The sequence below is a fragment of the Tachysurus vachellii genome, chromosome 2, assembly GCF_030014155.1.
Source record: "Tachysurus vachellii isolate PV-2020 chromosome 2, HZAU_Pvac_v1, whole genome shotgun sequence".
NCBI classification, from domain to species: domain Eukaryota; kingdom Metazoa; phylum Chordata; class Actinopteri; order Siluriformes; family Bagridae; genus Tachysurus; species Tachysurus vachellii.
In genome coordinates this window covers 23,939,043-23,964,743 of record NC_083461.1, presented here as the reverse complement: position 1 = coordinate 23,964,743, position 25,701 = coordinate 23,939,043, and the positions used below count along the sequence as shown (strand labels likewise).

General features: G+C 40.5%; 1 protein-coding gene across 2 annotated transcripts; it reads left to right on the top strand.

Annotated features, from left to right (window-relative positions):
- Positions 1-1,368: 1,368 nt before the first annotated feature.
- brsk1a (BR serine/threonine kinase 1a) lies at positions 1,369-22,064 on the top strand. 2 transcript variants are annotated; one of them, XM_060863927.1, is made up of 19 exons: positions 1,369-2,380; positions 3,750-3,844; positions 4,076-4,161; positions 4,268-4,408; positions 4,903-5,019; positions 5,634-5,667; positions 5,793-5,861; positions 5,947-6,093; positions 7,636-7,667; positions 10,519-10,683; positions 11,071-11,168; positions 11,935-12,085; positions 13,204-13,264; positions 13,910-14,165; positions 14,256-14,304; positions 14,400-14,523; positions 15,104-15,311; positions 15,456-15,545; positions 19,297-22,064. In XM_060863927.1, the coding sequence occupies exons 1-19, from the start codon at positions 2,296-2,298 to the stop codon at positions 19,503-19,505; spliced, it is 2,217 nt and encodes a 738-aa protein (XP_060719910.1). In that variant the 5' UTR covers positions 1,369-2,295; the 3' UTR covers positions 19,506-22,064. The 2 variants fall into 2 exon arrangements, with proteins under 2 accessions (XP_060719910.1, XP_060719909.1); XM_060863926.1 differs by having other exon boundaries at positions 13,637-14,165; positions 19,324-22,064.
- Positions 22,065-25,701: the final 3,637 nt, after the last annotated feature.

Genomic DNA, 25,701 nt, shown 5'->3' with positions numbered 1-25,701 from the left:
ACATGCAGTGATCAGGTGTGAAGTATATGCACAATTGCAGGTATTTTATATTAGCTTGCTTGTTACAGTATCAACAAATTAAATATTAAAGATCAATTGCCCCTGTATTAACCTGTTATAAGTGCTCAAATAGCCATGCCAAACTTTGAATTAAATCATTCGTTTTTAATTCTAAATGAATTTATACTTTATTATAATATTAATATATTATATATTAATTAACATTATATATTAATATGTGCATTTGAAAACATTCCTATAATATATGATGATAGTGAGAATTCCACCAATCACAGTGAGTCTGCAGACATCAACCAATAGTATTAGAGATCCGAACGAACGCTGCATAGTAACAAGCGACTGATTGGCTGTTACACAAGAACTAAAGTAATCTATTTATCAATCAAGTAAGTAATCTATCTATCAATTATTGTTTTTGGTTTTTTTTTCCTTTCTTAGTTTATAACAGTTTTTACTATAATTTATGTGTAAATAAATAAATGGAATGACATGTATATCACTTATTATTATAGTGTTAAGACTATACAATATGTAGCATCCGGTATCTGATTTTTAAATCAAATAATATCTTTTTCTTTAATACACAACATGTAATAATGACCACACTAATCCATGCAAAACCATCAGTGTCTATACAAACAACTGGTAAGTTTAAGGGGGGGAGAGATGCACTATATAGCCTTTATATATTCACTATATAATACAGTAATACAATATACATATAATCTAATTTTGCTTCACTGGACCTAAGAGGCACCAAACTGAGCTCCATAAAGACATGATTTGCAAATGTTGGACTAGAAGAACACGATTGTCCTTAACTCAATCCCAATGAATACCTTTGGGATGAACCCAGAACACCGACTGAACCCCGGGAACTCCTCAGTCTTACAGCATCAGTGTCTGATCTCACTGATGCTCTTGTACCCGAATGATCACAAATCCCCAGATGAACTCCAACATCTGGTGGAAAACCTTCCCAGAAGATGGAGGTTATTATAACAACTAGAAGATGCATTAGATTATTTAGAGTTTTTTTATGAATTGTATTTCTACTGTACTTGTATTAGGAAAACCAGTAAGAAAAAGAGAAAGTGTTGATTCCACTGTTGATGTGGCTTGTTGCTGTGGAGAGAGAGAGAGAGAGAGAGAGAGAGAGAGAGAGAGAGAGAGAGAGAGAGAGAGAGAGAGAGAGAGAGAGTAAAGGACCCGGATACTGATGCTAGTGAGAAGAAGGAAGAGAGAGAGTGAGAGAGAGAGAGAGGGAGAGAGAGAGAGAGAGAGAGAGAAGGACCCGGATACTGATGCTAGTGAGAAGAAGGAAGAGAGAGAGAGAGAGAGAGAGAGAGAGAGAGAGAGAGAGAGAGAGAGATTTACTGGAATCCGAATGGGAAGCTCTAATCCACCATCGGAGAACGATCTGGTCTTGTTTTCATCCCGAAAGCTTTGCATGAACGAAGGAAGGAGGAGGACACGGCGGAGGAGAGAGAGAGGGAGAGGGAGGGAGAGAAGGATGCTGTGATGCGCTTGTACTGGGAGAGATGGAGGGAGAGGGAGGGCATCTAAAGAGGGTTGTTTTGTCCGAAACGGATGTTTGCTGTTTACAGGCCTGATAATCACTACAACGATGCACACTAGAGATCAAACCTCAGTGTTTCAATCGGGACACAATGCAATAGAGTCGTATTTGTGTGTAGGACGCGCGCGCGTGTGACTCTACGTGTGTGTGTTTGTGTGTGTGCGTGCGCTTTGATAAAGCAGAACACGCTGCATCCCTCACCTGTGATCACAGGCCTTTTGCGCATTGAGGATCCGGTTTATGTTTCCAAACAGCCTCCTTTATGAGGTTCGATACTAGCAAATGATGACTTTGAAAAAGGACGACGATGAAGTGATCGAGTGTAGGAGAGCTGGTGCAGAAACGACGTGTAGAAACGACCGATATTAAGTCGTCCACGCTGTACTGGGGACTAAACGCACCGTGCGTAAAGAATAGCGTAGTTTGTGAGCGCGAATGTCATTGTGATTATGATCATGGTTATAGAACTTGAGAGATCGGAACGATGAGCGCAGAGATGGGACGTTTAACAACATCCTTGTATACAGGCCTGGCCACATGCTGACGCTTCAACAACAACCCTACAGGACTCTGGAGAGAATCTAGATAGGAGAACCTTGTCACTTATTGTAGACCACGCAGGGATGATCTGAGGATATAATAAGTACTTAAGGTTACAAGTTTTAATCAATCTGACATTAAAGCCTCTTTTCGCCATGTCAAAAGACCCGACTTGCAGCCAGACGGCTCAGTATGTGGGGCCATACAGGCTGGAGAAGACACTTGGGAAAGGACAGACAGGTAAGGAGATAGTGCCTTACAGGGGTTTATAATAGTCCTTATTATTATTATTATTATTATTATTATTATTATTATTATTATTATTATTATTTCTGACTTGAACAAATAATCTGGAAAATATGTAAAACCTCTAAGGTTTACCCCGCAGTGTATAAAGGACTAGAGAAAACCTGTCTAGAAGACTGACTTCCGGTCCCTTAGTGTTTGTAGATGTTCCTGTAGATGTTCCTCCTCCTGTAATTCTTTTTATAGACACTTTACAGTCCTCTGTGGATCTTAGGGGCGGAGCTTGGAGGGAATTGTAGAGTGTGCTTATGGCATTTAAAATAAATAAATAAATGAATAATCAATTAATTCAAATGTTAAATTGACCAGAAACGCACTGATATTTTTTTCCTAATGCACCTTTAAAGAGGACTTTTTTGTACACACATGGTCTACAGCCAAATTTGGCTTCTTTTAGCTAGCATAGATAACAATTAATGCAGGTTTATGGACACCAGTTAGCAAACTGCACTGCATTTCACACTGACCTTTGGCGTAATTAAGGCTACAATGTCATATATTTATATCATATTTGTTTTTTTAAATATCTTCTTATTTAAATGATTGCAGTCTGGACCCCGTGTGGTAGCAAATAGAATACAGTACTACTTCTGTATAGTCTGCTGTGGTTATTTCAATTATTTACCTAAATGGAGCTCATCAGACCAAAGCCTAGCTACAGTGAGGTTAGGAATGAACAGAGAAGTGTGTTTATCCTTCCTGTGGCTAATATTAAACCTATGTCCTGTCTGTTGAGTGTGTTATGCTAGTGATATTGACATCATAAGTGCTAGCATTAGTTGTAACACTACTGTATGTCATGTATCATGTACGACGGATCACTAACTAAAACGAAATATAATTCACCACCATTATCATGTTATCTGGACTTTCCAAACATGTACAGTGTTAGAACGTTACATAGCACTGATGCTTAGCAACAGACAACCAATCAGAAACTGCACAGAATGTGCCTTATATCCCATGATTTGTGCATGATTTTTGTAGGACGTCCACAAAGCATCTTAACGCTTGTTATCATTTACGTTATACAATTGTTCCATCTATTGAACGTTCTTAAAAAGCCGGTTTTATTTTCGGGAAATTAAACTGACATATATATATGTCTAAATATATATACATATATACATATATATATATATATATATATATATATATATATATATATATATATATATATATATATATATAAAATGTATAATATATATATATATTTTTTTATAAAACCCTATATTCAATGATTTGGAGTGAATTAGTATGGAACATATCTTGCTTAACAATTTCTATTTGGTCTTCCTGAAAGGGCTGGTGAAACTCGGGGTGCACTGCATCACGGGCCAGAAAGTAGCCATCAAAATAGTGAATCGAGAAAAGCTCTCGGAGTCTGTGCTCATGAAGGTACAAGACATTGAGTGTTACGTTACGTTTCTAATCTTTCTCTGTAATATCCGATCTAGAGATTTGTGAAACAATGTCAGAACTGCTGTAATGTAGTCATGTGACCTACAGTGCTTCCAGATTCCAGATATGCTAATTATGAGGTTAATCGGTGGCTACTGACGGTCGTTAATTCCTTGCTAGCTTGTGACTCTCTCTCTCTCTCTCTTTCTCTCTATTCCTTCGAACCAGGTGGAGAGAGAGATTGCGATCCTAAAACTAATCGAGCACCCACATGTTTTGAAACTTCACGATGTCTATGAGAACAACAAGTACCTGTGAGTCACCCGCTTTTCGAGCTATCCTGAGGTTTCAGCATCACTGTCTACTTACTACCGTATATGTTTAAATAGGTTCACGAGTGTAGTTTTGTCTTCCCGACAGGTATCTGGTGTTAGAGCATGTGTCTGGAGGCGAACTTTTCGACTATTTAGTGAAAAAAGGAAGACTGACGCCTAAAGAAGCCAGAAAGTTCTTCAGGCAGATCATATCCGCTCTGGATTTCTGCCACAGTCACTCCATCTGGTAAAACCTGGTTTGTCTCATATAAATAGAAAGTGAATGAAATGATGAAGAAGTCAGGAGTAAAAGTGGCTTGAACCTCCAGAGTTGGGGGTTTGATTTCTACCTTTGTCCCATTAAGTTTGTATAATTTCTCTGTGTTTCTTCTGTGTACTCTGGTTTTCTTCCTCAGCTTAAAGACATGCATTGCTGAAAGTGCATGAATGTGTGTGTGTATTTGTGTTTGTTTGTGGCATACGATGAGTGGACAACCCATCCAGGGTGACCCCCACCTAGAGGATAACCATCAATAGAGGAGTCAGGAGATTTATTTGTGTGTCTGTTTAATTGTATTAGAATCCTGAATTCTAAGATTCAGTGTGATGATGATAGCTGACTTTTGCAGATAGCTCCATGGTTCTGATATGTAAAGAGATCTTATACGGTATGTGTCGTCCGACGTGCGCGGTAACCGTGTGGTGTTTTTGTGGATTTGTTTTTGTGGTGTGTTCCTGCAGTCACCGAGATCTGAAGCCAGAGAATCTCCTGCTGGATGAAAAGAATAATATCAGAATCGCTGACTTCGGCATGGCCTCCCTACAGGTGGGGGACAGTCTGCTAGAGACAAGCTGTGGGTGAGTATGCTCTGTGTGTGTGTGTGTGTGTGTGTGTGTGTGTGTGTGTGTGTGTGTGTGTGTGTGTGTGTGTTTGTGCGTTTCTGGATCTCCAGGGAAACCCATGACATTTCAACATTATTTGAATTGGTTCGCCAAATTTTATCAACAGCTCTCATAGAAAAAAGTAATAACACGTGTGTCTTCACCGGTAGAAGATCAAATAAAGAATCCTGTCCAGGAGATTTCATGCAGTTGTTCACAGTAAAGCAAGTCGCATAGCAAATTTAAAAAAAGAAAAAAAATTGGAGCAAAATCACAATTTTCGCAAACAAAGTCTTGACTCGTGTCTCATACTAAAGATTATTCATTCTATTCATTCTACTTTTAGATGAAAAGGAACAGTCAGCTGAGTCGTGTACAAGATACCTCTGGTTTGGATCTAGATTTTTATCTTAATTCTGGAGGACGGATATTTATATAAGGCAAAAAATGGACAAATGAAGTGTCTTTCCGAGCTCAACCTTTGTTCCTTCACCCCTGTTTACTCTTTGAATATTACGATGAACCAACTATAAAAAAGATCGTAACTCTTAACTCTTCATGCTCTCACTATTTCCTGTCTCCTTTCTCAGATCTCCACATTACGCTTGTCCTGAAGTGATCAGAGTAAGTCATTGTTAAGTCCTAAAACTTTCAATGTCCACCATTAAGTTGCCTGTTTCTCTAATCTACACTTGCTAGTAGTCCAGCCGTGGTGCAGGAATCATCTGAGGAGGTTGTGTTTTATTCAGGGTGAGAAGTACGACGGTCGGCGAGCGGATGTGTGGAGCTGCGGTGTGATTCTGTTCGCTCTACTGGTGGTGAGGACGTCCTCCTTCTCTTATGTGTTGTCGGCTTTGCGTATTTCGCACCGTTTTTCATTTCTACGTGTTGATTCCCGTGCAGGGTGCGCTCCCTTTTGACCACGATAACCTGCGACAGCTTCTGGAGAAGGTGAAGAGTGGAGTATTCCACATGCCTCACTTCATTCCGCCTGACTGCCAGTCTCTACTCCGTGGCATGATCGAGGTGGATTCGGAAAAGAGGCTTACGGTGAAATTTCTCTCAATTTCTTTGCTTCTTCTTTTAATGGATCCTTTTTAACCCTTTGCTACCGTTTGTTTTTTTCTCCTCTGTTGGGATAACCTTACACATAATTTAATTTAATAACTCAACCCACCTTAGTTGAGTGTGTTTATTTTTTGCTACATGGTCCTGGTCCACTTGTCCCCTTAAAGAGAAAGATCACAGCAATCAATTCAAAGTGATTCTAATGGGCATTTTTTTTCCTTATGACACTGCCCCTTATCCATGAACTGAATGATTTGATGAGGATGAGAATTACGAATTATGAATTCTGGATTTAACTGATGTGCTTGCACACTTGCTGTCTGACTGAATTGTGACTGAAGCTCTAACTGCACTTTTCCACATGAGAGATCGCAAGTGCTTGTCTGCTTCACCAATAAGCATTTTTTTTGCTAAAGGGCTTCACCGTGGCTTATTGCTAGTTTGGGGAATTGAACTTGTAGCCTTCTGGCTTCTAATACAGACCCTTGATGGTGGAGTTAGAACTAAATTTGGCATTATAGAGCATAAACCACACCTGTTTTGCCAGGACTGACACAGAGGCCACACCTCCTTCAGAATGACTGACACATAAAGACCACACCTTCTTCACTATGACTGACACACAAAGGTCACACCTCCTTCGATAAAGCTGACAAACAGTGGCCACACCTCCTTCACTATGACGGCTGCACAAAGGCCACTACTTCTTCACTAAGACTGACATACAGCGGCCACACCTCCTTCACTATGACTTACACACAAAGGCCACACCTTCTTTACTGTGAATGACACACACATAGGCCACACCTCCTTCACTATGACTGACACAAACAAAGACCACACCTTCTTCACTATGACTGACACACAAAGGCCACACCTTCTTCCCTATGACTGACACACACATAGGCCACACCTCCTTCACTATGACTGACACACACATAGGCCACACCTCCTTCACTATGACTGACACACACATAGGCCACACCTCCTTCACTACACTGACACACAACGGCCACACCTCCTTCACTATGACTGACACACACATAGGCCACACCTCCTTCACTATGACTGACACACACACATAGGCCACACCTCCTTCACTATGACTGACACACAGAGGCCACACCTTCTTCACTATGACTGACACACAAAGGCCACACCTCCTTCACTATGACTGGCACACACATAGGCCACACCTCCTCCACTATGACTGACACATACATAGGCCACACCTCCTTCACTATGACTGCTATGACTGACACACAGGACTAGATCTTTTTTCTTGCTTTAAAGGCAGGTATCTAGACTACACAGAAACCCTGCCAGTTCCCCAGGGTTTTTTTTTTTTTTTTTTACAGATATGCACTTCATAGTACTATAAAATGCTTTTAAGGTCAGAAATCTACAGATAGATCTGCGTGTGTGTGTTTGAGCAACGCCTGTATAGTGTATTTTCTGTTACAGTGCCATCTGCTTGCAAAAAGTCATTACTAATCGCTACACCTCTCATTCTATCCCCTGCAGCTAGATCAAATCCAGAAGCACGCCTGGTATCTGTGAGTATTGATTATTTCTGTCTGAGCCAGTGTGGTCAAGCCGTAGTGATGCATTTCAGCTGCGTAGTGTGTATTTGTGCATGGCTGCATATGTATGTGCATGTTTATTTACAAGTACATTAAAGACCATTTTATAAACAAATTTTCACTTGTGTGTGTATGTGTGTGTGCATGTTTTATTGTTCTTATACCACAGCAATTTGGCAGCATTTCTGACCTTCTGACCAATCATTTTTGAGTATTCAGCAGTACACTGATCGGCTGTAACATTAAAACCACCAGCCTAATATTTTGTGCCACTAAAACAACCCTGACCCCTTCAGGCATGGACTCATCAGGACCTCTGAAGGTGTGCTGTGGTATGTGGTGAAAAGACATCCTTTAAGTGCTGAACGTTGTGAGTTGGAACCTCCATAGATCTGACTTGTTGCTCTGCAGGTCCCGTAGATGGGAAATTTGGATGCCAAGTCAACATTTTGATCTCCGTCACATCCCTCAACAATTTTTGCCCATTTTTTTCCAACGAGATGATTAATATCATTCCCTTCAGCATCATCTGGCATTGGTTTTAATGTTATGTCTGATTGGTTTAATTTGGTATACATGTTCTGATTGGCTGAAGTCGATAACAGTGATAACACACAACATACAGTCGTATACAAAAGTTTAGGAACCCCTGATAATTTCCACAATTTTCATTTATAAATATTTGGGTGTTTGGATCAGCAATTTCATTTTGATCTATCAAATAACTGAAGGACACATTAATATTTTAGTAGTGAGATGAGGTTTATTGGGTTAACAGCAAATGTGCAATATGCATCAAAACAAAATTAGACAGGTGCATAAATTTGGCACCCCAACAGAAAAATCACATCAATATTTAGCAGAGCCTCCTTTAGCAGAAATAACAGCCTGTAGACGCTTCCTATAGCCTGTAATGAGTGTCTGGATTCTGAATGAATGTATTTTGGACCATTTCTCCTTGCAAAACATATTCAGTTCAGTTAAGTTTGATGGTTGCTGAGTATGGACAGACCGCTTCAAATCACCCCACAGATGTTCAATGATATTCAGGTCTGGGGACTGGAATGGCCATTCCAGAACATTGTACTTGGTCCTCTGCATAAAGGCCCGAGTAGATTTTGAGCAGTGTTTTGGGTCGTTCATTCATTCATTCATTCATTCATCTTCTACCGCTTATCCGAACTACCTCGGGTCACGGGGATCTCAGGCGTCATCGGGCATCGAGGCAGGATACACCCTGGATGGAGTGCCAACCCATCGCAGGGCACACACACACTCTCATTCACTCACACAATCACACACTATGGACAATTTTCCAGAGATGCCAATCAACCTACCATGTCTTTGGACCGGGGGAGGAAACCGGAGTACCCGGAGGAAACCCCCGAGGCACAGGGAGAACATGCAAACTCCACACACACAAGGCGGAGGCAGGATTCGAACCCCGACCCTGGAGGTGTGAGGCGAACATGCTAACCACTAAGCCACCGTGGTTTTGGGTCGTTGTCTTGTTGAAATATCCAGCCCCGGGGTAACTTCTACTTTGTGACTGATTCCTCAACATTATTCTCTAGAATCTGATGATATTGAGTGGAATCCATGCGACCCTCAACTTTAACCAGGTTCCCAGTACCAGCACTGGCCACACAGCCCCACAGCATGATGGAACCTCCACCAAATTTTTACTGTGGGTAGCAAGTGTTTTTCTTGGAATTTGGTGTTTTTCTGTGTTCCTTTGCCGCCATGCATAACCCCACTAGTTATGACCAAATAATTCAATCTTTGTGTCATCACTCCACAGCACCTTATTCCAAAATGAAGCTGGCTTGTCCAAATGTGCGTTTGCATACCTCAAGCGACTCTGTTTGTGGCGTGTGTGCAGAAAAGGCTTCTTTCGCATCCCTCTCCCGTACAGCTTGACCTTGTGCAAAGTGTGCTGAATTGTTGAACGATGCACAGTGACACCATCTGCAGCAAGTTGATGTTGTAGGTGTTTTGTCAGGTGGTCAGTGGGCTGTTTTTGACCGTTCTCACCATTCTTTGACTTTGCCTCTCCGATATTTTACACTTCTGTCCTTAACAAGAACTGTGCCTGTGGTTTTCCATTTCCTCACTATGTTCCTCACTGACTGAGTTATCTCTGCGATAACTTTTCGTAGCCTTCCCCTAAACCATAATGTTGAACAATCTTGGTTTTCAGGTCATTTGAGAGTTGTTTTGAGGCCTCCATGTTGCCACTCTTCAGAGGAGAGTCAAAGAGAACAACTTGCAATTGGCCCCCTTAAATACCTTTTCTCATGATTGGACGCACCGGTCTATGAAGTTCAGGGCTTAATGAGCCACCAAACCAATTGTATGTTCCAATTAATCAGTGCTAAGTAGTTGCAGGTATTCACATCAACAAAATGGCAAGGGTGCCCAAATTTATGCACCTGTTTAATTTGGTTTTGATGCATATTGCACATTTTCTGTTAATCCAATAAACCTCATTTCACTACTGAAATATTACTGTCTCCTTCAGTTATTTGATAGATCAAAATGGAATTGCTGATCCAAACACCCAAATATTTATACATGAAAATCATGGACATTGTCAGGGGTTCCTAAACTTTTGCATAAGACTGTATGTGTCGTGAAATGCTCTAATGCCGTCAGTATCAGAAGTGGCTTGAAACAGTTCTTTAAGAGAACAATATGCAATGAATTTCACATAAAATGAGAGATTTGTTTGGAAAGTTGTCCTGTCCTTCTCTCTATTGGTAAATGGTCATGTGGTAAACTGTGATGTGTATGTATATGAAATTTTGATGTGTGTGTGTGTCAGGTCAGGCCGTAATGAGCCGTGTCCAGAGCAGCCTCCACCGAGGCGTGTGTGTGTGAGACGGATTCTTTCTCTGACTGAGCTGGATCCAGACGTGTTGGAGAGCATGCACTCTCTGGGCTGCTTCCGAGATCGAGTCAAACTGACCCGAGACCTGCAGTGTGAAGAGTGATCACCATTTTCATTTACAAATCCTTGCAAGCCTTTTTGTCACCCTTACAACTATAGATAAGTAGAAAACTACCGCTGTAAATTTTGTATCTGTGTTGTAACTTCCACCAGAGTTGATTATCAGCATGTTTATAAGGTGAATCTGTGGCTACTGCAATTATATTGGAACTCGAATGCAAATGTCTAAATCCCTAAAAGCAAGTCTGACCTTCTGCAGCAACCATAAAGACCATAAAGGGTTCCATAAAGGCACAATATATCTTTTTCTTTATTGTTTTGACAGTGACAGTGACACATATCAGTCATAACCATCTCTCTCTCTCTCTCTCTCTGTCTCTCTCTCTCTCTCTCTCTCTCTTTTTCTTTCCCTCATGTGTGTCTCAGGGAAAACCAGGAGAAGATGATCTATTACCTCTTACTAGATCGTAAAGAGCGCTATCCCAGCTATGAGGATGAAGACCTGCCACCCAGAAATGATGTAGGTCAGTACATTATGGCTTCGTGCTGAAATGGTATGAAAAATCCATCCACCTCATGATAACTTCACGTTTTCAAATGACATGACATTTGGTATGAAACTTTCTATTATTTAAAGTGATATGTGCAGCCTAGCCATCTCATAGACTTATCTTAGGTTTGGGTTACTTCTTTCAGTGTGGAGTTTCACATGTTTTCCATGTTCTCATGGGCATCTCCTTAAAGTTTTCTGGTTTCCCAGAAACGTTCCCAAGAGGATAAGTTGTGTTATATTTCAACCCTTGATGGGGTTGAGTGGGTACATTGTGTCTGTGATGGACTAGTGTGGTCTCTAGGGGTTGGGTCTGGATCCAAGGCAACCTAGACCAGTTGCTGAAGATGAATGAATGAATAAATCACAGAATGAATGAATTAAGCCTGGTATTATTACCTTTCATACTTTTGAAAGGTAAAGAATGTACCAAGAAACTCACCAGCAGTATCTGGGCTGTAACCTAGTGTGTATACAGTATTCCTCCTACCAGGCTGTATTTCTGAACATTATCTGACACTTTATATGCTGCTACTTCCTGCTTTAGACAGATGGAACTGATTCTATTCCTGTTGTTCAGTATAGTGAGTGTGTTGTGTATTTATTCTCTCCTGCATGTGGCACACTGTTCTATTTTATATAAAAGGTTCCAACGCAGTCCTGGAGGCTTATTCTTTTTCTCCACTGTAAATTTGACTTGATGATTTGTCCTTTTGAACATGTGTATTTTGGGAGCGCAGATCCTCCACGGAAGCGTGTGGACTCACCCATGCTGACCCGTCATGGCCGGTGTCGGCCAGAGAGGAAGAGTCTGGAGGTGCTGAGTGTGACGGACCAGGGATCCCCGACACCCCCCCGCAGGGCGCTGGACACCTCTGCACACAGCCAGAGGTACACATTTACATTTATGGCGTTTAACAATCGCCCTTATCCAGAGCAACTTACATTTATCCCATTTATACAGCTGAGCAATTGAGGGTTAAGGGCCTTGCTCAATGGCTCAGGAGAGGCAGCTTGCCAGCCTTGGGATTTGAACTCACAACCTTCTGATCAGTAGGTCCCAACACTTTTAACCACTGAGCTAACTACCATTACCGATAACCACTTCTTGACTTCCCTTACCCGGGGTTAAATACAGTGTTAGGACTGGGGATGTGGTAGACTAGTGTTAAAGGTGTTGGGCTAAGAATTGGAAGGTTGAGAGCTTGAATCTCAGGTCCACCAAACTGCCACCGCTGGGCCCATGAGCAAGTCCCTTAACCCTCATTTGCTAAATTGAATAAAATAAGATAAAATATAAGTCTCTTTGGATAGGTACAGTGTGAAAAAGCACTGGTTATTTCATAATAGCAGCACATCTTAATATTTTTTTCCCTTTTTATACCACAACTATTTTTTTAGATTTACTGTAAAATCACTTATAACACTCATTCATAGCTTCTCTCTATAAATTACTATTCTATGAATTATAACTAATTCTTATTTTTATATTCTTCTCTCTCATTCTCACTAGCTTCTCTTTTCTTCTCTTTCTCTAGCTAATAAGACAAAAAGCAGCTTGTCGTGTTACAACAAACTGAAAACCCTACTGTTATAAAGCGCTGAAGTTTTAAATGAAAAATTCCTCACGCACGGAAAACTCTTTTATACTCGAACCACGTTTTTATAATTTTGTTTTTCCCCGGTGAATGAGTTGTTGCTATAGAAACCATAACAGGACCTGGGATATGAATTTTTGTCAGCCTTATTGTCAGAGCTGCTGGTGAAAAATAAAACAGCTTCTGACCAATCAGATTCAAGTATTTAACAGCGCTGTGCTGTAAATGTATGTGTTTATTTGATTATATAGTTGTTAAATGTTATTTCTGATTGCAAAAGAAAAAAAAACCCTTTGTAATGTAGCACTGGAAATGTAATGAATCAATATGTTTAATGAAGCAGAATATTACACACTAAGTGTCATGGTAGTTTGGGTCTGCAGATGACGGCTCTGTTTTATCACTTCACAGATCACGATCAGTAAGTGGAGCATCTACCGGTCTCTCCTCTAGTCCTTTAAGCAGTCCCAGGGTAAGAAAATATCGCCAAAGCATTTTGATATCTCATTTTTCCCGCCCCTTTTTATTTTATTTTATATAATTTAGAATATTTAAGTCAGGTTGCAAATCTAACCTTGTTATGTCTGGAAAGTAAAGCAAACCATACAATGACTGTTTTTCTGAGAAAGCTCAATCATGCTTTTTATCATTTCATATTCAGTTGATCGTAAAAAGAAAGCTCACATCCTCTGAAAGCCCACACACATCTTTTCAAAACACACTCCACACTGCCTGACTGTCCATCTGTCGTATCACCCATTGCTCATTTCCACTCCTTTCCTTCTCTCCATCTTCTGTTACTTTTCCTCACTCCCTGCTGCATTTTTCCACTCCATGCCATCAGAGCCCGGTGTTCACATTCAGCCAATCAGACGTCGCCACTGCCACCAAACCCCGTACTGCAAGCTCGCGCGAGTCTAAAACACAGACTCTGCCATCCAAAACTCCCCCTGAACGACCCCGTCTCCATTCCATGAAATCCCTTCCACTTCGCTCTTCTTCCTCACGCTCACCCTCTCCTTCTCCACTCCTCTCTCCTCGCCCTCGCTTCCTCTTTTCCGCTGCCCCATCAGCTGCGCTGAAATGCGTCACTAAATGCTCCTATCCGATGTCCCAGGTGACCCCTCAGGGCTCGCCTCTGCCCACACCGCTGGGCACCCCCGTCCATCACCCCCACCCTCCCCCTTCCTCCTCCTCTTCCTCCCGTGCTGAAGGAGGAGGAGTTGGCTCACTCTCGCTGACTCCGCCCACTAGCCCAGGAGGAGGTGGGGCTGGCATGGCAGCAAGTAGCTCCGCCCACTGGAGGACCAGATTCAATTCATTCAAGAACAACCTGCTGGGCTCGCCGCGCTTCCACCGCCGCAAGCTGCAGGGTGGGTTTCAAACAGTAAAATTTTTTAATAAGATGATAAATACGCATCAGTGAATTGATAAAGCGTTACATTTTTATTCTGCTATTTTAGTGCCCACTTCAGAGGACATGTCAAGCCTTACACCAGAGTCCAGCCCTGAGTATGTATCAGAACACTGGGGATGTATTTTTAGAAGTGTCATGGGATGTGTCACCTGCTGCATGTCATTAACTGGGTGTGTTGGTTCACCTCTAGGCTGGCAAAGCGCTCCTGGTTTGGCAACTTTATCAGTTTAGAGAAGGAAGAGCAGATCTTTGTGGTGATCAGAGACAAACCGCTCAGCTCAATCAAGGCGGATATCGTACACGCCTTTCTCTCTGTGAGTTTGATTCGCATGTTTGCTGTAATGCTGACGGTCCAGCTGATAGCAATGTATTTTTCTCCATTCATACTACTGTATGAATATGCGCAGTCCTTCCAGGATTTCTGGATTTTGTGATGGTAGAAATGAAAACAAAATCAACAAAAATCAGCGATATTCGAAGGAGTTTGCAATTTTTCAAATGTAAAAAAAAATTTGATTAAATTATCTGCAGATTTGGTCTGAGATGTGTTTGAGACACAAACCCCTCTTTAAATCCTGGCAGGACTGAATTCACTCCATTTCCTGATGAATGTACAGTATATGAGCACCTTGCAAGTTATTTTTCAGGACCTGGAGAGTTTTTTTTATAAACTATTTTATCACGTGAAATTATTTCTGAAGTTCACATAAAACCTCCATCATTGTAACTCCGGATTGAAATTCCTACCGTTTATCCATTATTACTATCATTATCATTAGTACTTATCATCTTGTTATATTATGACAAATGGATCTATCAACTTTAACAGTATTCCAAACATCACTAAGTTAAGTTCACACCAGTTTTCTTTCTCTCTGATCTTCTCTAAATTAGATTCCATCCCTCAGCCACAGCGTGGTCTCTCAGACGAGTTTTCGGGCAGAGTATAAAACTTCTGGAGGCCCTTCTGTATTCCAGAAACCCGTCAGGTTTCAGGTGGACATCGCGTTCTCCGAGGGAGAGCGGGAAAGGGAGCGGGAACGAGAGAGGGAAGGAAAAAGGAATTATGGAATCTATAGTGTGACTTTCACCCTCATATCAGGTAAGAAGCCTTGTCACAAATTACTAAGTGCCACAGTACAAGAAGCAAGTACAGAAAGTAGATTTACAGAAATATGTCAATCGATCACTATTTCTGGTTTGATATGTAAGCATCTATTTATCTATGTGTGTGTGGTTGGAAAAGGCCCGAGCCGCAGATTTAAGAGAGTGGTGGAGACGATTCAAGCCCAGCTGCTTAGCACACATGACCAGCCATCAGTACAGGCTCTCGTGGGTGAGTCACAGCCAATTGCTCAGATTGCAGGCACATCAGGACTGCATAATATGAACAAAATAACATATCACCATTGTGTAAAGAGATTAGGCTTAGTTTTTTTTTCATGACATTAAATGTATGTAAATGAGTGATGTGTTATTTGTCGTTTAGATATACCTGTTATATAGCAGTCATTTGCTTTTGACTTCAGTTTTATTGTGAAGCATGTTTGACAGTAGATATGTTCAAAAAGACAGAAATATAAGTGTTGATTCAAGTCTGGGGCAACAGTGGCAAGGGATTATAGATAAACGCACATGGTGGTCCAGTGGCAGGATCCCACACTCTCACTAACATGGCCTGGGTTTGATTTCCGGGCAGGGAACCAACCCAAACACCGAGGGGGTTAACTCTTTGTACCGTTGTGTCAGGAAGGGCATCTGACGTAGAACCTGTGCCAAAATAAAAACATGCAGATCAGATGATATCCAGGTATCAGCCAAAATACAACAACTTGTACAGCGATATACTATAAGGTCAAAGTGTGATGATGGTTGGTATGAGTACGCTGTGAACACAAGTTCTTGGATAAGTACAGGGCAATTAATTGGTCCACTTGGACAATGTTGTTGATATGTCAATCAAGTTCTCTCCACCTTTCACGGAAGTTCCTCAGTTGGGCCAAACTCATCTACTGGGACTGCACAATCTTTGTGTGTACACTTGCACCCAAATTATCTGCGGTCAAAATGGCTGATTATTAACATATGTTAACAAGCATGTTAACACAGTGCCAGGATACACTGGCCTGCGACTTACCGCACTATCTACTGAGTGACGTTTCTCTTCTACCCCTGATTTAACCCACATCACACAGAATTCCATAACTACACCAGAGTTGTCCAATGCTGCTTTTGCTTGGGGTCAGACCACCATAGTGTCTTTCTCCCCGAGTAGATCTGTTATTTCATAAGGAAGAAGAAATTTGGTGCCTCTGGTTTGACAAAACATTGCAGAACTCTGTGGCACCCACATGCTAATTAGTTATCACTCATTGCTTTGTGCTGACGCTCAGTGGTGGCAGTAGGTTGTCTCACTTCTTTTCTGCTTGGTTGGGCTTCTCCCTTTGTGCCATTTCCACAGCCAATGCCAGGTAGTGCCAGCAGTAGGGCTAATAAGTATGTGCCACTTGCGTGCTTTAGTGGTCCTCATTAGCCATGCTTTCAGCACTTCACTTGCTAAGCTAGCTGTTTTCCCCTCACCATATAACAGACCTCTATTTATCATGATACAGTAAATATATTATGCAGTCATTATCTGAATTCCAACACAGTGCAACTCACTAACAGTGCATGGACCCTGATTGTTAGTTGCAAATGTCCATGTCTAGAACAGACTACAGCGCATAACAAGATGCAGAGAAAGCAGTTTGGGGCACTTTCTAGGATATGGACAACCTGGTGGCAGACATGCCTCTGCAAAAAAAACTGATGATTCAGTACCTGTAACTATGCAGTGTGGAAGCTCATGTCTTATGACAGTGCCATCCTTATAGCCATTTAGCTGGTTATACTCATTGCACTTCATGTTCTAGCTTGTATTAGGGCTAAAGATATTACATTATTGTGCACTGACTTTACTGAACTGCCAATACTGTAGCGGTTTTACTGCTGGCAAGAATACTGGGTGGCTTTGCAATAAAGGTGGTTAGCAAGCCTCAGAAAGGGGGCCTGGAAAGGAAAGAAATAAGCATATGGCTAAATGGCTTGGACAAGTGGCACTCAAGCTTTAGCAGAGTGCCTATGCACCCCCATCCATCAGGAATGAAGGGCATGTCCAATGAAGGGCATAAACTGCTTACTGAGCCTACTGGAATACTGTATTATGACAGATCAGTGGTCCTTCCTTATGGCTCAAGAATTCATAGATATATACTATATGGCCAAAAGTCTATAACCAAAATGTAGTTCTTGCCAATAACTGTTGCCATAAACCTGGAAACAAACAATGTCTACAATGTCTTGATATGCTGTATCATTAAGGCTTCTCTTAACTAGAACTAAGGAGCCCAAACTTGTTCCAGTATGACACTGCCCCTGTGCAGAATGTGAGTTCCATGATCACAGGGCTTGCAAGATGGGTGTAGAGCTCAAATGGCCTAAAACATTATTTACCTCATTAATGCTTTTGTATGAATGGGCAAATCCCCACAGAAACAGCCGTACATAAGCCATTCCATAAGTGGGATGTTAAACAAGCAAATTGGTGTGATTGGTTAGGTGTCCACATTCTTAGCCATATTGTGCATGTTGGATCTGTGTGAGGCTTATATCCATGTTCCCCTCACCCAAGAACACAGATTCTTTTCCTTTCAGGGACAGGCACTTCCGTTCAAATGTCTTTTGCCAATCTCTAGACTCTAGAGCCACGGGTGCTTATTCAAAATGTATGTTAGCGGTCCTGTCTCCATTAATGAATTTGTTTCTTTTGGACACCTGGCTCCTATGTTTCTCCACCAGGGAGCGCCTCCATTCAGGACTTGTCCTACCTCTTCACAGAAATAACAAAGCTCAGCCTTTTCTGATGAATGCAGAAAAAGCTTCATAAAGACAAACAAGACTTCCTAAAAATCAAAGCATTCTAGCCACACCATCAACTCAACCCTGGTGCATTGAATTCAGTCAGTTGATCCGCACCAGGAGGTGGTCCGCTCTGCTGATACCAGTGAAAATAATGGATACATGGCTGTCTCACCATCTACATTTAGCATCTACCATTGACTTTTCCCTCTTACCACTGAATAGGCCCACATAACACAGAATTCAGCAACTAGACCATAGAGACCAGCAAAGCCTTGTTAGCCACTGATGCTTTTGCTAGTCGTTTGTGCAACCTAGTGGCTTGCACTCTGAAGGAGAAGGAGAGTTTTGGCATCTCTAGTCAGTTCATCTGTGCTGGTGGGTTTGACTGCTTGGAATGAGTCACAAATTTGAGATTTGTTTTCACCCTTTGGTTGAAGCTTCAACCTTCTGGCTGAAACAGGGTCTTCTGCTGAAGGTCACATCATCTGATTTCTTAAATCATTTGATTGATGATTGAAATTTGAAGCTTTGGGACCATCTGTATTTGGAACAGAGTTTACAGATAAGAACGTGAGTTAGAAAAAGTCTCACTTGCACCACTCATAGTGGGCAGTTGAACGGCATTGACGTTAACGTAGGAATCCGTTAACCAATTAGAGTAGACCAACATGTGAATGAAAGTTTAAAAGAAAAAATTCAACTGAGAACTTCACAGTAAAATAGATATTTGACTGCATTGTACATCACAATAATTATAAAGATTGGCATGCATGCTACAGGATACATGCATGAGCTTCAGTTAATGTTCAATGTCAATGTTTGCAAAAAATGATTATTTAGGTTGCCACAGCTTACTTGACCACAGAACTGCTTCTCACTGGAACTTTATATTTTTTACACATCGCATTTTTTACACATTCTGGAGACTGTTGTGCATGAAAATTCCAGGAAATCAACAGTTTCTAAAATATAGGAAACCGCAGTCAAAGTCACAGAGATCAAACTTTTTCTTCATTTTGATGTTTGATGTGAACATTAACTGAAGCTCTTAACCTGCATCTGAATGCTATTGTGCGTCAGTGAGTTCTGGCTGGTGAGTGTACAGTATGTTATCTTCATTTGAATTGTTATCATTCTAAACAATTTGAATAGAAATTGAACATCCAATGTTTACTTTCATTACGCAGCAACACGACCCGTTTTCGCTCTCACAGATGAAAAGAACGGCCGTCCTCACGGCACACCGACCAGACAGAACTCGCGACGCTCAGAAGGAGGAGCTGACCGCTGCGAATGGGTTGAGCGAGGCGAGGCTGGAGCCTTACTCCAGAGAAGAGGTTCAGCCAAAGAGAGAACCCGTCTGCTGTCGTCTAATGGAACCCAATCACAGCCTTGAGAAGAAGTGTTCACCAGTCATCATTAACCATGGCACAACACTCATAAAAACTCCTCATTCACTCTCCTGCTACAATACAGCATGATGGTAAAGTCTTGTGAATTTTTTTAAAAGAGGTGTTTCTTAAACAAAATTCTGATTAAACAAACAGTTTCACTTTATTATAGTCCTAAATGAAACAAGACAAAGAGCCAGATTAGAAAAAAATCATCAGTACAATCCTAGCGTCTGAGTAATTCTATAATCTTCGTTCTATACGTGCTGTTGATGGGCATCGCGACTCACTTAAGTGATTCAGTTCATTTCATTTGTTTTAATAGAACAGCCTCCTCAAACACTAAGTGGGTTACAACATTGACAGCTGCGGTAACCTACGTTCATGGTTTTACGTATGTATGTGATGGCTTTAAGACAGAGATTGTATCACAAAACATGTAAATAATTCTGAAAATTCAATTTTAGTGTGTATGTGATGGTCATGTTTCTTTTGTAGAAGAACTTATGCAATTATTATTTGCAGTCTTGTTGCCACTTCCATGGCTTAAGTAGTTATATTTGGAATAACACACAGCAGGCCATGTGGTTATATGAAAATAATCCAGGCTGGAGTGTATCATCTGAAGTGGATTATTTTGCATATGACCACATAGTATGGAGTGTGTTATTCTGGGACTTTCAATATTGGATGTATTAACGGATAACACGATGCACCTTTTAATGGTTTAAAGTTAGATTTTAAGTCATGGAGTATCTGTGAGACAGGTTAGTTCCTGGTATCACCAGCATCTCTCTCTCTTACTTTATTTATTTTTTGATAGAACATCAACACATCGATTCTTATGCTCTTTTCTTTGTAAAACGGTGGGGTTTTTTCTTTGTTTTATTTATTTATTTTTCATTTATAGTCATTTAAAGTACTACTTCAACGACGGGAAAATCGATCAAATGACTAGCCATAGCTAGGGCCTGTGTTTCCACCTCAGCTTGTTAAAACCATTAAACAAAAACAAACTAGCAGCATTTTCTAACGAGACATTTTTGTCTCTGTGTGTTTGTTTTGTTACAGTTAATATTTTTTACATGACACAATACTACCATACACCTTTTCTTGTTGGTAAGTTGGTATCCGCAAAGCTATAAGAGTATATTGTATATGTATCGTTTACCTCAGATTGTGCATGGTGTAACTTTAAGTAAGATTTCCTCTAAAAGTTAATCCATGGCCTAATGATGTACCTTTGAAGTATGTTATATTCATGTTTAAAGGTAAAAATGATGTTCACTGTATAAGACTGCTAACATTGGTTAAAGCTCTGGTTTACTGATCAGTTTAACACTGCTGAGCTGCCGTTGTTGGTCCCTTAAGCAAGGCCCTTTATTCTCTCTGTATCATGACCTCTGTCCCTAACGAACTGGTGGCATTCGAAGAAAGGAATTTTATTGCACTATAATGTACAGTTTATGTGATAAATATGGCTTATTTAATAAATAACAGCTGAAAACATATTTACAATAAAGTACTGTAGAGTAGTATCCGATGTAGTATCAATAACACATAATCCAGTATGTTTGCTTTTTTAGATGGTGCTTTAAAATATTAACTTAAAGGTAGGGTCTCCAATTTTTGTTGACATATAAAATCACCAAAACAAAAACGCCCCTAACCCAAAGGGGTCCCACCCCTGTATTGATAGCTCCGCCCACACATACGTACGTAACCCAGGCAACTAATGGAAAGAAATGTGTCTTTATCATAGCTGAAGGGAAGAACAATACGATTGCAGATAAACAAACAAGCAAAAATGACACACAAGCATAATCATGCAAAGGACGGCATATATTAGTTCTGTGAAACAAAGCAAAACCAACGTTACTCACCTATCGAGAAGGAAGAAAGCAACCTCGGCGTCTTAAGTAAAGTTGGCCGCATATTCACAGATTTGAGTTTCCCGAGTCAATAACTCCTCAGCTAAACGCTGTTACTAGCAAAACACGGTTGTAGCTGCCTCTCTACATTACTATTTTACTTGATTGCCAACATATATACAACATAGGAAACATGTATGTACATACATAGCCAAAAGTATGTGGACACCTAACCATCACAGTCATGTAGAACATCCCAATCCAAATTTAGTCCCATTTCAATGCTATACGATGCTCAACTCTTCTGGGAAGGCTTTCTACTAGATTGTAAAGCTTGGCTGAGGGGATTTTCTATTTAGACACATTAACGTTAGCAAAGTCAGGCTACTGATGTCAGGTAAAATGGCCTGTCAGAGTTTTAGCTCATCCCAAAGGTGTACAGTGTGTTATTTTAAACAAGGTTGAGGTCAGGACTCAGTGCAGGCCACTTGAGTTCTTCCACTCTGTCTTCAAACCATGTCTTCTTAGATTTTGCTTTGTGCACAGGGGCCTTGTCATACTGGAGCAACTTTGAGCCTCTTAATTGCAGTGAAGGGACATTCTAAAGCATACAATGACATCCTATATAATTGTGTGCTTCCAGCTTTGTGCTAAGAGTCTAAGGCAGCGGTGTCCAATCTTATCCGCAAAGGTCCGCCGTGGGTTCAGGTTTTCATTCCAACCAAGCAGAAGCCACACCTGATTCCACCTGTTTAATCAGGTGTTCTTGGCTTTTAGTTGACTCTGGTATGGCTACTGCTTGGTTGGAATGAAAACCTGCACCCACACCGGCCCTTTCCGGATAAGATTGGACACCGCTGGTCTAAGGAATAACTTTTAGGTGTTCACAAACATATAGCTATATAGTGTATATACAAAAGAGAGCATGGGAAAATACAGTGTCTTACCTGGTTTCTGAGAGAGTGTTGACTTGTCAAGCAACACATTTTTTTGCCATCTCATGTCTTTTATGCCATACTTACTACACAAACGTGGGAATTTACACAACCATTAAAGGAATAGGGACTAAATGACTCCATAACGAAACTTCTGTACATATAGTTTAAACAGACACTGTCTTGCTTTAGTGTGTTGATTCACTTAAATGAGTCGTTCAAACAAAACCCATCACTACTATTTGCTTCACAGACCGATGGATAAACGTTATTTGCAAAAATGTATTGTTTTATCGATTCATCACTCAATTGAGTCAATTGGAATATTGAAATATCTCTGGCTCAGAGACTTCTAAAATGAAGAACTGGTAAATTCATAAATCAAAACAATTCTATGTCTGAAGCCAAATGCACTTTAAATGAAAGTGACACAGGAATTTTTGTTGCACCGTCACCATCTTGCTACGTTGATCGGTATTATTAGCATCGCGTATACAATTATCTGTAGTCAAATGCAATATACCTACACGTGGATACAAGAAACACCTTCTGGATAAACAAACTGGAGTCAGAGACTACCAGTCTGCTGACTTGTATGCAATAAAAACAACAATAAGATAATAAGATACAACCTTCTGAAAGTGGTTTCATAGAGTGTAATCGTTCAGCATTCATCCATCTCCTTACATGATCGTAAACGATGCATTTGGATCACCTCGGCTGGACTTTCTAAGAGGAACACATACATGGAAAAGTTACTACATGCTTCTGCACGCTGAAACCACATGTTCCACATGAACAGTGACTTTTGAATGTACCTTCTGCATGCATTCTTACTTAAATCTGGCCTCAAACGACCCACCGATAACCTAAAAGCATGAGACTGCACCTGATTAGAAAGAAGTAAGATATTCTCAGTCCCACAATGGAACGATGCTTCCCGCACCGTCGGCATTCAAAATATCCTCTCTTTGTCCAGAGAGGATGTGAAAATTCTTTGTACCGTAATAAACACAGTGGATATTCAGTATCCTTGCTGCAAGACTTAAGGTTGTCAGGAATGTCATAAGATATTTTTGAATTTATTTATTTGTATGATTGTAAGATTGTGAAGAGAATGGAGACGTTGAAGAGCGACGACGTGGACTCTCGGCAAACTTTCTATCTGTCGTGGATTGATTCCATGGGAAAAATGTTAAAAACAAAACAAAAAATACACTGAAAAACTGGAAACGTGCTACTGAATAGAGAGCCGTGTCATATACCATTGTCTTCATGGAAAGCTACAGGACTTATTGGATGTCTGTCTAAATTGTGCTTTAATTCTTCGGTCCTAAAAATATTTTTTTGATTTAAAGTATTGAAAAAAAGTGTATAAAATGCAAGTGTTAATGAACATATAGCTTGGATGTTGTTCGAGGAACCCAGGCTGAAGGAGTAAGTAGGAAGGAGTCATGCACAATATCTCTATAATGCAAAAAGGACAATTTCACAACAACAGGATGGATATTTTCAGTTATGGAGTACAGACCACATGCCCATGTAAATGCCGGGTCAGAGAAATGGACAAAATGAAACAAAACTCAAAGACTCTGATCCACCTGGGCCAAGGACCTTCATGTACACGTCTCCACTTATTCTCCACTGACATGCACATAACATTTGTCAATTCATGACTGATTACATTCTATATATGATATATGATATTGATCTCTTTGTACAGCGCTGCTTTATCATTGGGCTTCCTTGCAGCATTATGCAACTGATCCAGAATGGTCCACAATGGGATGCAGTCAGCAAGCAAGAGTTTCCTCATGTAGTCTTTTTTATTTTCTCCCCCTAGCCTAAACAAGATCCATCTGTTCTGTCCAGCAGTGTTTCACTGAGGTTCATTTTATTAATTTATTTATTCATTTGTTGTCAGTTTCATCTTCTGACTTTCATTAACTTCTCAAAAACAATACATGGCAGAAAACAAAGGCAGAAACGTCGAACTAGTATTCTGTGAGCCATAACTTTCTTTCCTGTGTTCATCCTTATTGCCCGTCATGACCCGACCTATAGCAAAAGGAAATATCGTGGAATAACAATAAATGTGTGATGCATAACAGATAATTAGCTTTGTCTTTCATGGCCATGGAGAGCTGTGTATAGTTTCATGATAATTTTAGGTGGCTGAAGTCAAGAAAGTGAGAAAAGTGACAAAGAGACAAAAGCTCGAAGGACTGAATACGTTTTAGACGCAATTTTATGTTATAAATAAGGGCGGAGGTTGATGTGTGGGCCGGCGCTCGTATCTGGAAGGTAATCTCTTAAGGTGATTTGCTCTAAAGCCTATCGGTTAAGGTGTTGGACTACCAATTTGAAGGTTGTGAACTCGAACCCAGGTAAACCAAGCTGACACCACTGGGCTTTAGAGCAAAGTCTGTAATCCTCAATAGCTCAGTTATATGAAATAAAAAAAAAATGTTGCTCTTTAAAAAACCGTCTGCCAAATGCAATCGAAAATGTAAATGTAAGGTTTTAAGTTCAAGACCCAGGACTGCCTCTGTTTTGAACGTATAACAAAGATATCATGAATCTACATTCTAAAAGGTTTCAAACTAAAAAGCTCTCCACTAATTTTTTCACCATGCATTCAGTATAAAAACCCAGGATGACGTGCAGCTCATCAAATCCTTGTAATAATCCTTTCTTTCCTCAATAAGGTTTCACCAAGGTGCCCTAACCATGTTCATGAAAGACATTTTCATCATGTTATAACTATAGAATATTTATAAATGCATAGAGAATACAGTTAGATATTTCTTTTTGATATAGGTTCAAGATCCAAATATGTATATGTATGTTCAGTCCCATGTCTCTTGTACTTATCCTATCATGCCATCTTATGTGAGAAAAAAAAATTGTGTGTGTGTTAGCATGTAAGTCTCTGGTCATCCAGCTCTACATGGTGTCTGTGCCATTAATGGTGTACATTGAGATCTTATCTATTTGAAAGGAAACTGGCTAAAACCCTTATGGGTTTTTTATTTCTAAAAAAAAAGAGAAAGGTCAACCTTCCTTAAACAGTGAAAAAATATTGTTCGATAAGTACAACAACATTTCCTTTCCACGATTAGCTAATTCTGATCATATACGAGAATAGATGGATGTAACGGGACTGTGTTGTACGTCTGCAGTGCATGTCAGCTACATGTGTGTTTATTTTGGCCTTGTAAGTAAGCCTTTGAGCGAAAGCAGTGGTGTGTGTGTGTGTGTGTGTGTGTGTGTGTGTGTGTGTGTGTGTGTACGGGCGTTAAAAAGAGGTAAAGTATGATATGAACCTTAAGAATGGATCCACATTAATCCACATGGCAGGCATCAATAAACAGGAAAGTAGCCGTGTAAATCGA